General features: G+C 52.4%; 1 protein-coding gene across 1 annotated transcript in view; it reads left to right on the top strand.

Annotated features, from left to right (window-relative positions):
- Nucleotides 1-18,469, top strand: part of URI1 (URI1 prefoldin like chaperone) — a 36,139-nt gene that overhangs the window by 6,540 nt on the left and 11,130 nt on the right. The window contains exons 2-4 of the mRNA XM_090259336.1: nt 4,043-4,077; nt 11,441-11,519; nt 12,652-12,787. Of these exons, the coding sequence (XP_090115462.1) occupies nt 4,043-4,077; nt 11,441-11,519; nt 12,652-12,787 (250 nt within the window). The remainder of the gene's footprint in view (nt 1-4,042; nt 4,078-11,440; nt 11,520-12,651; nt 12,788-18,469) is intronic.

Here is an 18,469-nt window from a genome sequence, read left to right as displayed (position 1 = left end):
TTTTCTTGACCCTTTGCTTTTACAGGACTATTTTAGATCAGCCTTTCAGTCTCACAAAGTAACCTGCTGGGGTTTTGCTTGGAGTGCATTGGATCTATGATCAATTTGGGGAAAATGGGTATGTTTACAACAGTAAATTTTCTAGTCCATGAACATGGTATATCTTTCTGTTATTTTCATAACTTCTTTTAGTATTGGCTTTTTTTTTTTTAGTATATACATCTTCCATGTGTTTTAGATTTATCCCTTGATATTATTATTTTTATTGCATTTCATAATTTATTTGCTGTTTGTTTATTTTTAAGATTTTATTATTTTTAGAGAGGGGAAGGGAGAAAGAGAGGGAGAGAAACATCAGTGTGTGGTTGCCTCTCACATGCCCCCATCTGGGGACCTGACCCACAGCCCAGGCATGTGGCCTGACTGGGAATCGAACTGGCGACTTTTTGGTTTGCAGTCTGGCGCTCAATCCACTGAGCCACAGCAGCCAGGGCTGGTCATGGTTTTTGAATGAGAACCTGTACGTCCCCCCTTCCCTCAATGCTTTCTAAAGGGACAGCAAAGGACGATTACCATCCCTGTATCCCATATACTTCTCTGGCTGGAATGCTGGTCCTCTATTACTCTGGCCCTTTGCAAAGGAGTGTGCTTGCACGCTAACAGGACACTGAGGTAAAGGGACGCAGGGTGCTGGGTGGGCTGTCATTGTCACCCTGGACCTCTAACTTGATCAGCTATGAGTCCCTCAAAAATACAATGAGGCGTGAGTCTAATTATCGGGCTGGCCCACTCCCCTCATCCCCCCAGCACGCGCACGTATGTAAGGGGACTTGGGAATTCGGTATTCATACGTGGGATGGCCTGGCCTGCCGGGGCCCGGAGCTGTATGAGCACTGGAAGACCTGCGGGCTTTCCCTGGCGCATGGCTGGAGTTAAGCTTCCTTGCTGTTGCTGACGTTATGGGGGGCTCTTGCTTGTGGGAGACCATGGGTTTGTGGGGGGCGTACAGGGGCAGCAGCCACGTGTAAGGGCGAGGCTGCAGGTGCCCAGAGCTGCCCCCGTGGACGCTGTCCTTGGTGGGCCTGGTTCTGAAAGTGATCTCCTCTCTTCCCAGCGCTGGCAGCTGGCCAATGCGGGGCAGGTTTCTCCATCTCTGCACACGGGCTGCCTCTCTTCAGGGGAACCTCACTGGGCTGTCCGCGGCTTGATTTTTATGATGTGAAGTCTGGGCAGAACTCGGTTACTCGTCCTCGCAGGGGCAGCTTTGAGTCTGAGAGCCCACGCGGGTGGCTGCTGGGTGCTTGGTCAAGGCTCCTAACAAGGGCTGAGGCGGTCCGAGGCCTTCCTCTCCCCTCGGCCGTGGGCTGTGCTGCTGCTCAGGGGCGCGCCTCGTTTGTGAGCTCCCGGCGGCTCGCGAGCTTGTGTCAAGGAGCTTACTAGGCAGTTACTTCAGCTGGTGAAGCCTGCCAACTGGTTCTTTCTGTAAAAATGACTCAGTAAGACTTTTAAGGAGGAGTAGTTGCATGTTTTGGCAGGTTTAAGTTAGAGAGCTGGACTTGGTCCTCCACAGCCACCTTATTAAAAAGAAAACCTTCTGTGAAGGACCACAAGTCATTAGGGGTTTGTTGTTGTTTTGGTTTGTTTTTCAAGAGTTGCTAATAGAACCAGCTTCACTGCCTTATAGTTACTTTATTTATTTAATAGTTAAAGGGATTAATCTGAGTTCATTTTCAGAGCAGACATGATTATTTGGAATTATTTAACGTAACAGAAAAATAAGACAGTTTTTTTTAACCCAGCTAGCTTCAAATTTGAATCATAAGATTTTCTTCCTTTAAAAATTTTCCTTCGCAGCTAAACTGTAGAAATTTACTAGGTTAAAAAAAATTTTGCTGTCAGGAGAAGAAAACTGTAGATATCTTAAACTGTAAATACAGCTGCTTGGGTTCCAGTGTCGTGTGGGGCCCTGCCTCTGAGTCCTGCAGGCCAAATCCCTGCCACTGCGTCCGCCTGCCCCTCCCCCGTCCCTCCCCCCGCCCTGCGTTCCCCAGCTGCTCAGGGCAGCTCCCCTCTTTTGGGTGGGGCTTCATGGACGGCCCTGCTCTGCACCCCACACGTCCCTCATACAGACTTGAATGGCAGTATTTTGACAGTGAACGTTTCCCTTGTAAATGATGAATTAGATTTTTGTTGTTTTATCCTTGAAATGTGTTCCTGGGAAACTCATTAGGAAAGGGAAGGGGCTGGGGTGTGGTGACGTGGGGTGGGGGGAGAGAGCCGGAACCAAGTGGGGAGCAGACGGGGGGACGGGTGACGGGTGATGGCAGGAACACAGGGACTCTACCCGGGACTTGGTTCTCAAACGTAAAAGGCATGTGTACCAAATTTACATATTTACTAATTAAAAAGGCTTCCTGGAAGCATTAAGTAGACTATCTTGGGTAACCTTTAACACTGTCACTAATGGATATTGCATAGAAAATCTCATTGAAGGTCCTTTAAATAATGTAGCTGATTATGAATATGTAACTAGTTAATATGCAGCTGCAGCGGGATTATCATGCGGAGGTTAATGAACACCGAGCTCTGGGCGCGGGGCTCTCCTTCCCGGGCTGGCCCACTGCTGCGCCGCGGCACACGTGGGCACTGCCCGGCCTCCCGGCGGCTTCTGGGTCTCTTCTTGTAAGGGGGCTGGCTGTTCAAGAGGAACTTGACAGAGAGGATTTCATCGTGTAAATTTCTTTTCCAATTGACACTGAATTCTGTGTGTGTATTTTATGATTCCGGCCCAATCAGAAGCAGCGACGTGCGTGGATGCAGGTTTAGCTGCTGGTCCAGATGGGGAGTCAGCACCCCGTTACGGGTCGTCCCTGCGATGCAGTGTTGTTCTGCGAGCGAGTCTCCCTGAGCGAGCTCCCTGTGAAAGGGGCTGCCGTACGCCGAGGTCGCGTGCGGTGCGGTGGGGATTTGATCACAGCCCGTATTTGGTACAGGACTGCGGCCCTAGTATTTGAGACGTCTCAAAGGAGGACATTTATTTCAGGAGTTAAACGTTGTAATAGAGACAGTGGCAGCCCGACCCCGCCTTGTGATTTCTGGGCGCCGCGTTGGGCGCACACAGGAGCGTGGTCGGCGCCGCACACGGCACCCCCAGGCGCGCTGCTGCGCTCTCCCGTGGCCTTCGTTCTGCGTGTCCCTGTCTCAGGTGGCACTGGCGCGGTGTTTGAGCTGGTTTAATTTTTTATTGATGGGCCATTAAAAAAAGATGATTAATAATCTTTGAAAGCAGTGCTACTTTAAAATTTTCATTCAGGTATTTTTTCCCCTTTTATTGGTTACTGTTCTTGTTTTCTGGGCACTTTTAGATAGCGCTACTGAACTGTCTCTAAGGGAAGCAAGTTTTATACTTAATTTTATTTTTACTATTATATACATGGTTCCAACTGGCCAGGGCTGCTCAAAATTGTATCACAACTCACCGGGGGCACAAATGGGCTTGTTCAGAGCGTCTCTTTATGCTAAGTATTTCTTTCTGAAAATGCTGTAGAAAAGCATCACTGAACTCATTTTTAATGCGTCAGAATAAAAATTGCAGGTGAAAACATTTGGAGATATACTGACAATATAAAGTATCTTCACTCCTGTCATTTCCTCTTACTGGTGAAACATGGATGTTGCATTGGCTTTTTTGTTATTTGTAACATTTGCGTGTTCTGCAAAATGTGTAACATTGAAAACAGGTCTGCAGGTTGTACAAAATCCTAGTTATCTGATATCACATGTCATCTAATGGCTCTGAAGTGGGCCTGCACCAGGCACGAGCCGGGAAGCCATCATCTGTCCTGCGTTTATCAGCCCGCGTCACGGGGCGTGATAGCACGCACTGCTTGCAAACGACACTCCTGTCTCCGTGCCTGTGACAAGTAAGAATGGAGTCTGAGAGGCCGTCCCATCTGTAACAGCGTCGTCCCCGTCCCTGATGCGCTGATGTCGCTGTGTGCATGGCCCTGTTTCTCATGACGAGTATCTGTTTCCACCGCAGGTGGTCACGGGCTGCCGAGAGCGGATCCAGCACTGGTGAGTGGAGCACGGCCTTCCGCGCCTCTGCAACGCTGCCGGGGCGCCCTCTGCGCTTGTGTCGCGTGTGCCCTCTGCTTTGGCGACCCTCCCAGAGTCCTCCCGGTCCTCTCCATCGGGGCGCTCCTGCCACTGTTCACTGACTCCCACGGTCTGCGGTTTCCTGGGGCTGTGTCACTGTTTGTGCTCATTCCGATTGCCTCCTGTCCTCCTGTCCTGCTTGCTTACTTTCTCTCTCTCTTTCTCTTAAAGTAATAATAATAATATTATGAAGTGGAGACAGACGTTTTTGAACCAGACTAATCATAGCTCTGTTTGGGAATCCTTCTTGTGTTTATACTAGAATAATAATTGGAATCAGTGGTTTTAAGAGAAGGGTAGAAGTACGCATGTTTTCCTCAAGTTTGGAAACTAATTAATTGCCTGCCCCTCGTGCGTGCTCTGCGGACGGCGCTTGTTCGCCTGCCGGGAGGAGGCCGCGTGCCCGGCACGTCTGTTTGAATGAGCTCTTCGTTCGTTACAGGGCGGCGCTCGGTAAAGCGCACACCTTGCTCTGTCTTCTGGGGAGACACTCAGCTTAGTGGGGCCCCCAGTCTTGGATCTGAGCTGCCCGGAGGCCCAGCTGTTGGCCGCACCGAGAGGACGTCCCAGGGTGTCCGCGCTGTGCGGACAGAGGCCCCTGGCCAGCCTCCCGCTGACTGCAGGGGGGGCTGTCCTAGCACAAGGGGGTGTCCTCCGGGGCTGGCGGACCCTCTGCTTAGATGCCTTGGGCCTACAGTGCTTGGAATTTCCTTCCGAGGCTGTTTCCTCCTGCCTGCGGGGCCCCCATGGGAATAGTTCACAGTGAGTGTCTGTCAGATGCTTTTGGTCCCTGTGCATGGGGGCCGTGGGCAGGGGATAAGAGGGGGAACCGGTGCGGTCCCTGCTGAGCACCAAAAGTCGCCTGCCACTTGTCACAGCCACTTTGCAGAGAGACTGAGTGCTTCGTTAACTACCCGGGCGCATCCTGCTGTCTTTGAGTCCGTGGTGGGGGGCCTGTCAGCGGGTCTGCAGTGGACCACTCGCTGGCACGACGCATTCTGTCCAGGCTGAAACTTGGGATGCAAGTCCTCGGCCAGAGAATTAAGTCTGCCCCCTCCACCTTTGGCTGATCTGGTCAGAGTGAGCCATTTTATAAATGATTCTGAGAGGAAGTTTGATTAACGTTGTTTTCTCTCGCTATTGGTGTTGGTAAGGAATTCTAGAAATGAGCGCAAGGTTGCATCCAGGGAGAACAGATACCGACTCACACTAACGTGTGGATAACAGCTTGCTTCTGGGTCCCCACGAGACGGGGGGCTCTCTGCTCTCCTTCCTCCGCGGCGCCTCCCTCTGCCGGCTCACACGGGGCTTGGCCCGTGTCTGAGCGAGGGGACACCGGACACACGGCTGCTGTGCACAGGGGGTCGTGGCGCGCGGATGCGGCAGCGCGGCCCAGCTTCCCCTTCCCTAAAGCACTCCAAACCGGAGAGGCTCGGCATGTTTACCTGCACATATCGATGCATTAGAAAAACCAATGTTTCCTGGTTAAAATCGGCTTTTTCCTCTCAGTCATTTCTGATACGGCTCAGGAAACAGACCTTCCTCTCTGTGTTTTAATGAGGCTCTGGTAGTGCTAGACTCTAAATGCCCAGTGAGGACGCTAGTTTATTACACGGAAAACCTGAAAGCGGGGTGTGCCCACCCTTCTGTGAGCCGCAGTTGCTGTGTGGGAGCGCGGGGGGGCTCTCCCGGGGCCGGGGTGCCCTCAGTTCCACGGCGGTGCTGGGGTGCCTGCCGCCGGCTGGGGGGTGCTGCTGGAGGGCGGGTGCCCCTGCCCCAGAGGGCCTCCCAGTCAGACCCCAGCAGGGAGCCCCCGCAGCTCTGCGCAGTGTGCAGCCAGGAAGCCAGCGCGGAGGCGGGGGCCCCTGCCCCAGAGGGCCTCCCAGTCAGACCCCAGCAGGGAGCCCCCGCAGCTCTGCGCAGTGTGCAGCCAGGAAGCCAGCGCGGAGGCGGGGGCCCCCTTCAGAAGCATGCTGCCTGCGTTGAGCTGAGCGCCCCCCTTTGGGGGTGACACCCATGTCATGGAAGGAGAGCGCTTGACGTCTGCTGATGCTCGTGTGTCGGTGCCCTTTTAAAGGACTCTTTCACTTAAGGAGCAAGTAATGGGCATTCTAGGCTTCAAAAATAGTCTTAATTTTTAAAAAATTGTAGGACAGGAAGTAAAAATATTCGTAGGAAAGTAGGAGCAAAAATGTCCTGGTGCCCTGAAATCTGTCCCCCAAATTCCTTCCAGAAAATTAATTCAAGTCCCAGAACTTTGGTGAACTAAAGACATTAATGGTATTTAGTTAATAACAGATGAAAAGGAAATGTTTGAGTCTAATAGTTGAAAATTAGTACAAGTTTTAGAGCTAATAATGGTGTTCAATTTAGTGAAGATTAAAAATAGTTATTTAAAGTTTTTTATTCATTTCTAGAGAGAGGGTAAGGGAGGGAGAAAAGAGAGGGAGAGAGAAGTGTCGATCAGCTGCTGCCCACACTGGACGCCCCCAGTGGGGGCCTGGCCTCCAGCCCAGGCACGAGCCCCGACTGGGACCTGAACTGGCGACCTTTCGGTTTGCGGAAAGGTGTCCAGCCCACGGAGGCCCACTGGTCAGGGCAAGGTTTTAAAAAATTTAAGGCAACTTTTTCCCTTGTAATCCTTACTTAACTCAGAAGTGACGTATTATAAAATCCACACACTATTTTTTTCATGAAATGTGAATATGCCTCCCACTGTTTGATCCACTAGGAGCTGATTATCTACTCGTAGATGACTGGTAATTTTTTAGGGTTTGGAGTCACAGACCTGCATTCGAATCCCGTCACTTACTAACTTTGTAACCTTGGAGGAGTCCCTGAGATGCCCAGCCTCCTCCTTGTGAAGGGACGGGGACCCTGCTTCACCTGAAGGCCGGGCGAGCCAGTGTCCGTGAGGGCGAGCACGCAGGCCGCGCTCAGCGTCAGCTCTGGGCCCTTTCCCGGACACTCGAACTCTCAGGTGGATGGAGAAGGACGAGCCAGCCAGCAGGGAGCCCGCCGGAGCCCGGAACGTGCCTGCACAGCGGGCGTCCCTGAGCCTGTCGCCTGTGATCGCGGCGGGGAGGTGGCGCTCCGAACAGTGCCATGAGCGCCCTGCCTTAGTGTTTCCATAACGTGCTGTGACGGGTCACCCCGGACAGACAGTGGCAGAGTAGCCTAGGGAGTCATCGAAGTAAAGGAGACAGTTCCTGGCAGAGGCCCGCCTCCAGGTGGTTGAGCAGAGTGGCTGGTCTGACCTCCTTGGCATCAGAGGGGTGCGGGCTCCGCAGACGAAGAAAGCCTGTGGACGAGCAGACGCACGCATGCGTGTCCGTCCAAGCATACAGGCGCGCACGGTTTCTGGGGAGACCGGCGACATGGTGGGAGAGATCAGCCCTTTGCAGAGGAGAGCCCTGGCAGTTGGGGGAAGGGGAGGAGGGGCCCTGACGCCATTCAGACCCTGTGGAATTTCTTTAGTTCTGAACAATATCGATATACCGCCTAATATTAAATTTTAAATTTAAAAAGTTAATGCAGAGCCTCTATGTCTTAAAGCTATATACTGAATTGCCCTGAGCAGTGTGGCCCATGGGCTGGGCGTTATCCTGTTGGGTGAAAGGTCGCCGCTTCCATTCCCGGTCAGGGCACGGGCCTGGGTTGCAGGTTCGGTCCCCGGAGGGGGTGTGTGAGAGGCAGCGGACGGACGTCTCTCTTCCTCTCTTTCGCTCTCCCTTCCCCTTCTCTAAAAATAAATAAAAACCTTTAAAAAAAAAAAAAAAAAGGGAATGGACTGCACTACACCCAGATGGAATGACGTGTTTGGGGTTCACTCCAGAGCAGTGGGAGTGGGCGGAGGGCTGCCCGGGCGCTGCTGGTGCCGAGCCGGGGCCGGGCCGCGGGGGCGCGCTGGGCGGTCGCTGCCGAGCGGTCACTGCCGAGCGGTCACTGCCGAGCGAGCGGTCACTGCCGAGCGGTCACTGCCGAGCGCCGCGGCTCCGCCTGCCCCCCCTCCTGCCCCCCCTCCTGCCCCCCCTCCTGCCTGACAGTGAGCGTGAGCAGGCCTCTCTCAGTGCCAGCTGTTTTCCTCTTTGTTGCTTAAAGCTACTTGGATTATTCAAGGGCCCTTTTGTGTTTTTTTAAAGAGACTTATTATTTAGTTTTTAAAGGAACTTGGAGTCTTTATCGCTTACCTCAAACAAGGAACGTAGAGCGTTTTACCTATAAAGATTTTTTGGGGGTTCATTTGCATTTAAGGAGAGGATTGAAAATACGGTCCTTCTCCTATTCCCCCATCTCCTCTTTGCTGTTCCGTTGTGCCAACCGTCAAACAGGCACAAAATCGGAAGGAACTGTGCAGGGGAACCTCGGTCGCAGGTCTGCGTCCCCACACCCTGTCCCATCAGTCCGTTTTCCTGATGCATTTCAGAGTGCATTGTGGACATCGGCCTGCTTCTCCTGTACAGACCTGCGCAGCCACACCGGGTAACTTCTCCCGCGCTCCTTACAGCTTCATGACAGTAGGTGCTCCCGGTGGCACCTGCCAGGTCTTCACCCTTAAGATGAAGGCTGATCCGGAGCTGCGTTGTGTCCTTTGCTTCTTGCTTTTAGGACAGAAGGTGCTTCTCAGAAGGCCCATGGGGGTGGCATGCTGGAGGGAAGGGGGCACTGGCTGGAGGGGAGCAAAGGGGAAAAAACTGGGACAACTGTAAGCATAATCAATAAAATATACTTTAAAAAAATAAAACAGAATCTTTGCCCCCGGCTGGTGTGGCGCCGGCCTGTGAACCAAAGGGTCGCGGGTTTGATTCCCACTCAGGGCACAGGCCTGGGTTGTGGGCCAGGAGGGGGAAAAGAAGGCCTGTAGCACACGGTCAGCAGGACTCACAGCACGAGTGGGAGGTTCCTAACGTGTGTGGGAGCAGCGCTTCAGCTCTTGTTTCCTAGGGGAGCGTTGCTGAGGGTGTCAGAGGATAATTTTGTAAAGTTAAGAACTGAAGGCTGACCCTCTTCTAGGAGGGTCAGATACAGTGAAGCCAGCGCGGAGGTCTAGAGAGAGTGTAAGCAGGCTGGAGAGCTTTACCCTAAGCTTGCTGGGCTTCATTTCCCTCTGCAAAAACATTATTTTAAACAGTTGCTGCTTAGGACCACACGTTTTAATGTGACTACAGCGTCCCAACATGTTTCTTAGTATTGGGTTGGCCCAAAAGTTCCTTTGGTTTTTTCTGGGAGACGGTTCTGACAGCACTTAGCTGTCTTCATCTCCATTCAGTCCAGCGTTGTGAGGTTGTCCTGTGGCAGCTGCCACAGCAGCGGGCATGAAGAGATACTTATCGAAACCGGTGAATTTTCCTGTAGCCCTTTTGTTATTGAAGGTGCAAGAAAATATGCAACATTTTCAGCATATTATGCTTTATTTCAAGAAAGGTAAAAACGCAACTGAAATGCAGAGAAGAAAGATCTGTGCAGGGTGTGGAGAAGGTGCTGTGACTGAGCGTGTCAGAAGCGGTCTGTGAAGTTTCCTGCTGAAGGTTTCTCGCTGGACGATGCTCCGTGGTCAGGGAGACCCGTTGGAGTTGATAGCGGTCAAATTGAGACGTTAATTGAGAACAATCCGCGTTCTCCCATGGAGGAGAGAGCCGGCACACAGTAAGGTTGCTGGTGCACATGAGAAGTGTGTCCTCTAGTTTATGGGAGGAAACACGGACTTCTCGGCCCACCAGTGCTTCACGAGGGAGGCGCGTGGGACGCTCCGCCGGTGTCCGGGGCTGGGCAGCACGCTGAGCCTCTCACGTTCGGTTCCCTCGAGCCCGTGGGGTCGTGTGGCGATCGATGTTCCGGCTTCTCCGCTGAGGGCACTAGGATGAGGGCCCCTTTGTGCCCGTTCCCGGGTGGCGCTGGGGGTCGCCCTCGGTCTGACTCAAAGCCTTGTTCTTTCCGGTGCGTAGCCCTGTGCAGGGAAAGAGTTCTTAAAAAAGTAAGTTCATTCATATGAAAATTTATCCAGAAGGATGACCTTGCTTTAACTGAATAGAATCAAGGCATTTTATGTTTATCTATAAAGAAGGATTTGGGGGAAAGTTTTGGTCGATGAAGAGCCTTGCGTGAGGGCAGTGCAGGTCTGGAGACGGCGGCTGAAGCCTCGGCCGCCGCTCGGTGGGGGAGACCTCGCTTCTCTTAAATGTCTTCCCCACCTTCCTTCTTCCTCTTCTGTAGGGGAAGACGGCGGTGAGTGAGACTGACTGCAGGAGTGGTTTTAGGATGAATAGCATATATGGAAATTCCTTAATATTCTTTAAACTCAGTGAGATGATTTTTGTTAATTATGCTACTGTTGCTCTAGGGGAGCTGAGAAGTAAACAGGAACCAGTTCCATGGTGTTTATAGAGCAGTCATTTTTATTATCTGGAGAGCAGTTATCCGTGCTGCAGTTTATCCTCACTTCAGTTTGACAGTATCTACATGTTCTTTTAAATTACCTGCCGAATTGGTGAGTTTTTGTTCTTTTTAAAAATTGACAGAACCCTTCTGCTTTAGGAACTTTTAGTGCCCTGGCTTTGTTGGAGCTGACCCTCCAGAGGAGGCTGATGCGGGCCTGCGGACCTGGGGCGGTTCACCTCCAGACCCCGCGGGGACGCGGGTGTCCCTGCTCCTACGGTCGCGTCTTCGTGCTGTTTGAAATTCATTTGTCAGGACGCTCAGTTTCGGGACCACAGGAAACAGATGCAGAGCCAGATCGAAATGCCTTTCGTCTTAGGTCTGCCTGGTCTCTCCCAGCCCCTGGGGGAGTCTGGCTCCTTCCACACGTTAGCAGGGGTGAATGACGGGCTGCTGACTCCACCCTTTCGGCCTCAAGTTTTCTGAGGACCGAAGCATCTGATCCAATGTTGTGTTCATGGCTTCTGCGCTGCAGCCAGTCTTGATGCACTCGGAAGCTTTGATAAATCTCTTCTTCCTCCTTGAGTTTGTTTCCCTCCAAACATCAGGCCCACCTTCACTGTCTCCCTTGGTTTCCGGGTTTTATTTAGTTCAGATGATCTTCTACCTTAGGAAAACTAATTCTGCAGATGTGAGCATCTAAAAGACAGCCTCTGTGTGTCTTCATTCTTTGTAAATGCATGGTGGAGTAATGCCATTGCTAAACTTTTAAAAGAGGATTTTTAGATTAAAAAATACTTTAATCTTTAAATTGCTCAGGTTAGGTTTTCAGTTGTATTATGATGAATTGCCTACTTGAGAAATTAATTTGTGTATTCATTTAGTATTTGGTATTTTTTGTCAACAGGAAGAAGGTAGACAATGACTATCATGCCCTTCAAGAAAGGCTCAGCACGCTGCCTGACAAGCTGTCTTATGACGTCATGGTATGTTTGGTGTGTGTTTCTCTTCACGTAGGCCGTCCTTGTATGTGTCTTAGCTACGGAGGGTGGTGCAGCGCTGCTTTACCTGTGTGTATCAGTGCACACGCTGCCCGCGCAGGGCTGTGCCCCGGGCAGCAACCCCCGCAGGAAGGTCGGTTTGTCTGACCGTATAATAATACACCAGTGATAATAATAGTCAGTATTTGCTTCTTTCCCCCCCTTTTTTCAGACTGATATTAAATTATCACATTATGGTGACATAAATGGCATAAATGTTAGCACACAATTTGACATATTTGATATGCAGATCTATGTTAGAAAACTGTAATTATGACAGAAATGTGGCACTTAGCTGTTTCCTGTTACCCAGAGCAGGAAAAGACCAGAATGTTGTATAATTCAGAGAATTAAACCCTACAACATTGATTTTATGTAAAAAGGTACTGCTAGTTTTTGTTTGAAGGTCTTCCTATTGACACGGTCATGTCTTCACGAGCCCCGGATTAGATCCTTTCATTGCATGAATGTTCTTTTTCATGAAGGCTGCTCTTAGTTACACCAGCCGCGCACTTTGTAGGTGTATTGTTGTCTAATGCTGGCCCACACACTGCGTCAGTTCGTAGGCTCGTTAGAGCTGTGTATTTATTTGCTCCTGCTTTGCAGAAAGAAATGGCTATTTTATTGGAAATAATTTCCAGTTTTTAAAAAAAATCAAAGGGGCTAGCATCTGCGCAGACCCAGCTTGCCGTGTTGCACACCCCAAAATCAGCTCGTTCAGCAAAAAAACAACAGCAAAAAGAACACCACGGCATCTATCACCCTAACACTGCACTACACATTTGCTTTCGTTCAGGCGTATGAATGAACCAAACGTAGGAACGTTCAGAGTCAGTGCCGACGACTCTGACGGCTCTAGTAAATGTGCTGAGAGCCTCCCCCTGCTGTTGCGCTATTAACCTAAAACAGTTTTCTTTAGGTTCTCCTAGTGAAACTTTATTATGACGTTAAATTTCTGTGAAGCTGACATTTTATTTTTCTTAGTATAGAGGTAAAAAAGACCTCAACGAGAGCTTTTAATGCTAAATGGACCTTAAAATATATTTTTAGTGTTTTTTTTTGTTTTTGTTTTTAATAGGTACCACTTGGCCCCTTTGCCTTCATGCCGGGAAAGCTTGTCCACACTAACGAGGTCACTGTTTTACTTGGTGACAGTTGGTTCGCGAAGTGTTCAGCAAAGCAGGCTGTGGGCTTGGTCGAGCACCGGAGGGCACGTACGTACCGGCTGTCAGTGACGTCCCTGCGCTGGACGTGTCTTGGGCCGCCAGGTGCCAGGCCGGGGCTGCTTGTTACTAGAAGCCCCCCCATGGCCTCCTGGTCCGGGCCGTCCATGATTGTGTCCTTGTGGGCAGGCGGGGAGGAGCGTTGCGTGGGGCTGTGAGCGGGGACCAGCCCCTCTGCCCTGTCACGTGTGTCTAGAACTGGCAGCACGTCAGTGTCCTCCCGGGTGGCTTTGTTGGCAGACGTGGGGAGGCTGTAAGAACGGGTCATTCTGGGAGGTCCCTTCCCTGACTCAGGTGTGCACAAGGGGGATGGGGTTCACTTTCCACGCTGACCTGGGGCTGACCCCCGCTTGCAGAGCAGGAACTGCCCCTAAACAGGCTTTTGGTTTGGAAGAAGGGGCGTTTTTATTTTCCAGAAGGAGAGGCCAGGTAGGGAGAGATGCTGCGTAACCCTGGTGCTTGTTAGGGCTGGGAGGCCTCGGCCTCGTTTCGTCCAGCCGGTTCTCCAGTTCCGCTGATCTGTGACGCCATTGGGGGGGCGCGGCTGTAGCCACACACACGCGTTGTCGTAGGTGGACAGGTTGACTTGAGTCCTGGCTTAATTGCATTTAAAAATTAGGTTTACCAACCTGTGTTCTTATTTCTCTACTAGCATACGTGAGCTAGTCGTACGGTATGATATCCCCCTGCCTGCTTGTAACCGTCCAGGTAGATGCACATTTAAGAACACGTTCTGGGGGTTCCTTCTGCATGAATGAGGTCAGCTAGGGAGCCAACAGCTGAGTTTCCAAAGCTGAGATTATGTCACTTACACGCACGTGGGGACTGGTTAGAGAACTCACTTACCCAGGGACTTCATTGCAAATCAACTCCTCTAAGTTTATAGTTCGTGTATGTTTAGATCTTTTGTGACACTGGTCAGAACCTTGTTGCTGGGTCTGGGTAGGGTTTCTGGCTGCGGTCACTCGTGCGGCCCTGCGGCCTCTCAGCGCGTCGTGCGTGTGCGTCAGAGGGCAGGTGGGCTCCGCTCCCCCCTGAAGGCCCTTCTCAGCGGGGGCGGCTCTGCGCGTCGGAAACCAGTTCAGAAGCTGTTCAGGGACTTTACTTTGATTTTTTTATGGTATGTCTGCAAAGAAATCTTGAGATTCAGTTATGACTTAATATATTAATGGGCAGATACTTTTAATAGACCAGAGCTCTAGAATACAGGCGTATTTTCTGATAAATCGCTTTCCAGTGGTAACAATGGTTTTGTGAATGAGCAGACATATGGCTTTGGGGTCAGTGTTCACCTCAGTTGTCAGAGTATATACGTATAGATTCTGTTTGAGAACCTTATGATAAATTAATTCTGAAAACTTTTATTCCCAACTTTATAGCAACATAACAACCGAAGAAAGCGTTTAGGGACATCGCAGGGCTTGCGGTTTCCTCACAAAAGACACTTTGTTTTCCTTGCGGCAGAAGGAACAGAGGAAGCTAAACAAACTTCCTCACGGCTGACAGGCACTGGGGGGGGAGAGGAGCTCCCTGTGTTTTCACGAGCAGTCGAAATGGGCGGAGGGGGTTGGATTTCACGCCGAGGCCACGGAGGACTCGGCGCAGGCGGCTCTGAGGCGGAGCCTTTCCGCGCGCGTGTCCCTCCGTGTGCCCACTGCCTGCGCTTTGCCGTTTGACGTGAAATTGACCAGCTTTTCACATGGTTTGATATTTACAGTTGTGAGAGTGGGACGGGCGGCGTCATGGTCTGCAAGCGTGTGTGGCGATGAGTTTAGCCAGCACCGCAGTCCGGTGCAGGGCAGGGCGCAGGGCACACCGCAGCCCCCCGGGCCCCTCTGCGGCCACCTCCTGCCTTCTCCCGCGGGCCTGAGACAGCGCCTGGGCACCCGGGGCGGGGGGCGGGGGGCTTCCCTCCGCTGCTCTGCACGGTTCCTCGTCCCTGCCGTTCGAAGCTGGGTTGTGGGTGTCGGCGTGGGCTTCTCTGGGTTTATTCTGCTTGGAGTTAGTTGGTTGAGCCTTTTGGATTTGTCAATTCACATCTTTTGTTATATTTGGGTATGTGTTTGCCATTATTTCTTCATGTAATCTTTTGCCACTTACTTTTTTCTTGATGTGATGTTGGTCCACTTGCTAGTACCCCCCACAAGTCCCTGGGGGTCAGTTTACTTTTCCTCTTTGCTTTCTTGCTGCTCCTTAGACTCGATAATTTCCAGTGTTCGGCCTTCAGGTGCGCTGGCTATCTCTGCTGCTTGCGCAGATGCGCTATTTAACTCTTCCAGTGAATTTTTCAAGTCAGTTATCAATTTTTTTTAGCTCCACAGTTCTGATGGTTTCTTTTTATAATTTTTCTTTGTTAATATTCTTATTTTGTTCATGCGTTGTTTTTCTTCTTTAGTTCTTTCTGGGTTCCCTCTTAGCTCTTTGAGCATATTTAAAAATTTATTTATTTATTTATTTTTAGAGAGAGGAGAAGGCAGAGAGAGAGAGAGAGAAACACCAACGTGTGGTTGCCTCTTGTGCGCCCCCAACTGGGGACCTGGCTGGCAACCCAGGCCTGTGCCCTGACTGGGAATCGAACCAGGGACCTTTTGGTCCGTAAGCTGGCACTCAGTCCACTGAGCCGCATCAGCCAGGGCCTCTTCCTGTTGTTTTAAGGGAAGATTTTGTTTTCCTTTGAGCATAAGGAACTCCTGAACGTGTTTGTGGAGTGAGTAGCGGTGCCAGAGGAGGAGGGAGTGACAGGGTCTCGGCGGAGTCGGCTGGTGGGCACCAGGAGGAAGCCGCTCTGGAAAGTGCAGAGAAGAGTAAGAGGCAAGGGTGGGGGAGGCCTGTCTGGGTGAGAGACCTTGGAGATTCCCAGCGCCCGGACCCAAGGTCAGGTTCGCCCGTCCAGAGCGGGAGTGGCTAGGAGCCGAGGCTTTGCAGGGAGTGTGTTCTGGGAAGTGGGACGTGGCCGTCAGCACAGTCTTATGCTCCGTCTCGGGAGGACCCTCGGTGACGGGTGTCTCGAGTGCAGCGATACGGCCTTATAGACTGTAAACTTGTTACTTGGCTTTACCTGCGTGATAAACATGTGGCTTTAATGCATCTCGTGCCTTCTTAACACACACACGTGGAAGTAGCGGGGTCCTGCCCGGGCCCCTCGGCTTCCAGTTCCCGTGCCCTGGAGCTCGTTTCTCTCAGCCTCCGGGCTGAGCTTTACTCCCCTTTTTACCCATAGTTCTCAAGTAACTTACGTGCCTTCTTTCTCGACGTTTGCAGTTCGGTGTACTAGCCCTCTCTCAGCGTCCCTGGGGTCCTGAGGCCACTTTTACCGCAGGGTCGCGGGTTTGAACAAGACCTGTGGCAGCTCGTCAGTCCCAGGGGAACGACAGGGACCGGGCGGCGTGACCCGAGGGCAGCGCAGCATCCGGGGCCCCTGCCTGGCGCTGCAGGGGCTCCGAGCACCTCCCTGCTCGCCCCTGTCCCTGCGCCCAGCCACGTCCGGGCTGCCTCGTCGCGGGTCTGCTCAGGCAGGGTCCGTGCCAGGCTTGCAGCGGGCGTCGCCGGAGAAGCTGCTCCTGCTGTCCGGCACGCGTGCCTGTGGCCCTGTCCCCCGCGTCCCGCCCCGCCCCGGCTCCTGGCAGCACCTCCCTCAGGCTGTGCCCTTTTTGTTGGAGTTCCAGCTTCAGCCACTTTCTGGGAGATGCATGGCTTTGAAATCGCGCGTGTCTGAAAGTATTTCTTATGCTCCCACTTTCTGTAACCAGACTGTCTAGACTCAGAGGTGGTAACGTTTTTTCCTCCGAACCTTGAAGGCGCTGCTCCGTCCCTCGCCGTCAGACGCGTGGGCCTTGTCCTCTCTCTGGAGCCCGAGGCTGCTGTCTGCGTCCTTCTCCCCGGCCGGCCTCGCCGGGTGTCTGCTGGGCCCTCGCAGGGAGAGGCGCGTGCCCCCCAGTTCTGGGAAGCTTTAATGTTGTCGCTCTGATAGCGTCCTCCTCCTCTTTGTCTTCGGTACAGGTTTTGACGTGATTTCTTTGACTTTATCTTTGGAATCTGGGATTGATTTTTAAATATTTGTTGGTTTTAATTTCCAGGAGCTTTGCTTTCCTGGGTTTTGTTGTTTGTGCCTTTGGTGTAATACAGCAGCTGTTCTTGTTGCACGAACACTCTAGGCTGTGAACGGGTTTTGCAGTTTTTCTTGGACCGCTTTCTTCATGCGTTCCCCCGTCTCCTCCGCCTTCCTTCTCCCTGCTGTCCCTTCCTTGCCTGTCCACTGGTTGGTGGCCGCGGCCCACTGACGCTGCAGCGCAGGCAGAGCCAGGAGGCTGTGTGCCCGGGCTGTGTGCTGCCTGCTGGGCCTTCTGCAGAGGGCTAAGGAGGCTTTTCACTAAGGCATCGGCGGACGTCGGGGGCTGGCGTCAGTGGCCGTGCTAAGGGGGGTGTTCTCACCTTGATCTAGAGTCTGGGGGGGTCCAGGCTGGATGTCTGGGGGGTCAGGACGTGCGCTGTGTCTGTGAGGACACTTTTTCTCTCACCTTCTGTTCTCGCGCCCCTGCAGCCCCGTACCCCGCTGCAGCCCCTGCAGCCCTGCCCACCACTCCAGGCTGGGCACCTGTTGGTCAGGAAGGAGGCCATTACCTGACTGGGCTTCGTGGGACTGGGTTTCGGAGCAAGACCGGTCTGTCCGGCTCCACCCAGACCTTTGCTTTTCGCTCGCTCCTTGGTTCAGAAATCGTCCCAAGAGTGGAGCCTTCCCCGTCCTGCAGCCCGGCGGCCCTTGGCGGCTTCCCTGCTGCGATCACGGCCCCACTGCCTGCAGTGCAGCCGGTCACCACCTGCGCCCCCCCCCCCCCCCCCCCCCCCGCCTGCTGCATTTCCGTTCTCCTTTCCCATTATCTTTGTCCCATGCCTTTACATTCTTTTTCTTTTTAAAATTATTTATTGATGTGTGTATGCATGAGAGAGAAAGAGAGAGAGAGAGAGACATTGATTTGTTGCTCCTCTTACTGACGCATCACTGGCCGACTCTTGCGTGTGCCCTGACCGAGGATGGAACCTGCAGCCTTGGTGCATCAGGATTATGCTCTAACTGACTGAGCCACCCGGCCAGGGCGACATTTTTCTTTGTCGTTATTTTAACGAGGTTTGGGGGCAAAGTCAATCATACGTGCTCGCCTGCAGTCTCCGTGTTGAAGGGGAAGCTCAGCCCTTTGCGCTGCTTTAAGGGGGCATGTCCTGGGGACACTGGGGACAGAATGCCTGCAGATGCTGGCACCCAAAGGAGGGGCGCGGGGCAGAGAGACTGCGCTCCGGGGGAGCTTGGAGCGCTCGGGGAGGGTTTGCGCATGAGGCCGGCGCCCCTCAGGCTGCTGGCTACACGTGGCTCAGGGCTCGGTCCTGTGGGTTCATCTGGAGGCGGAAATGGGGCTCCTGCTGACGTTCTTAGGGCTCGTAGAGTTTCTTCCCTCATAGAAACGGCGTCCTTAGAGTTTGTCCTGCTAATTGGCTTCCAGTTTCCCCTCTTCATAGCCAGCGCCAAGGGTTTCAGCCAGTTCCGGGCCAGTGATGTTACGGATGCTGAGTTAGGGAAGATTTTGCAATACTGGGTTATACTTGCTGAGAAATAGCATGCAGCCTGGCTTTGCTAGCTGAACGAGTAATAACTAAGCCACGTTCTGCACGTCTGAGACC

The sequence above is a fragment of the Furipterus horrens genome, unplaced genomic scaffold, assembly GCF_987537825.1.
Source record: "Furipterus horrens unplaced genomic scaffold, mFurHor1.1.pri manual_scaffold_13, whole genome shotgun sequence".
NCBI lineage: Eukaryota > Metazoa > Chordata > Mammalia > Chiroptera > Furipteridae > Furipterus > Furipterus horrens.
Note: the sequence above shows the minus strand (reverse complement) of the source record. Positions and strands in the feature narration are given on the sequence as shown.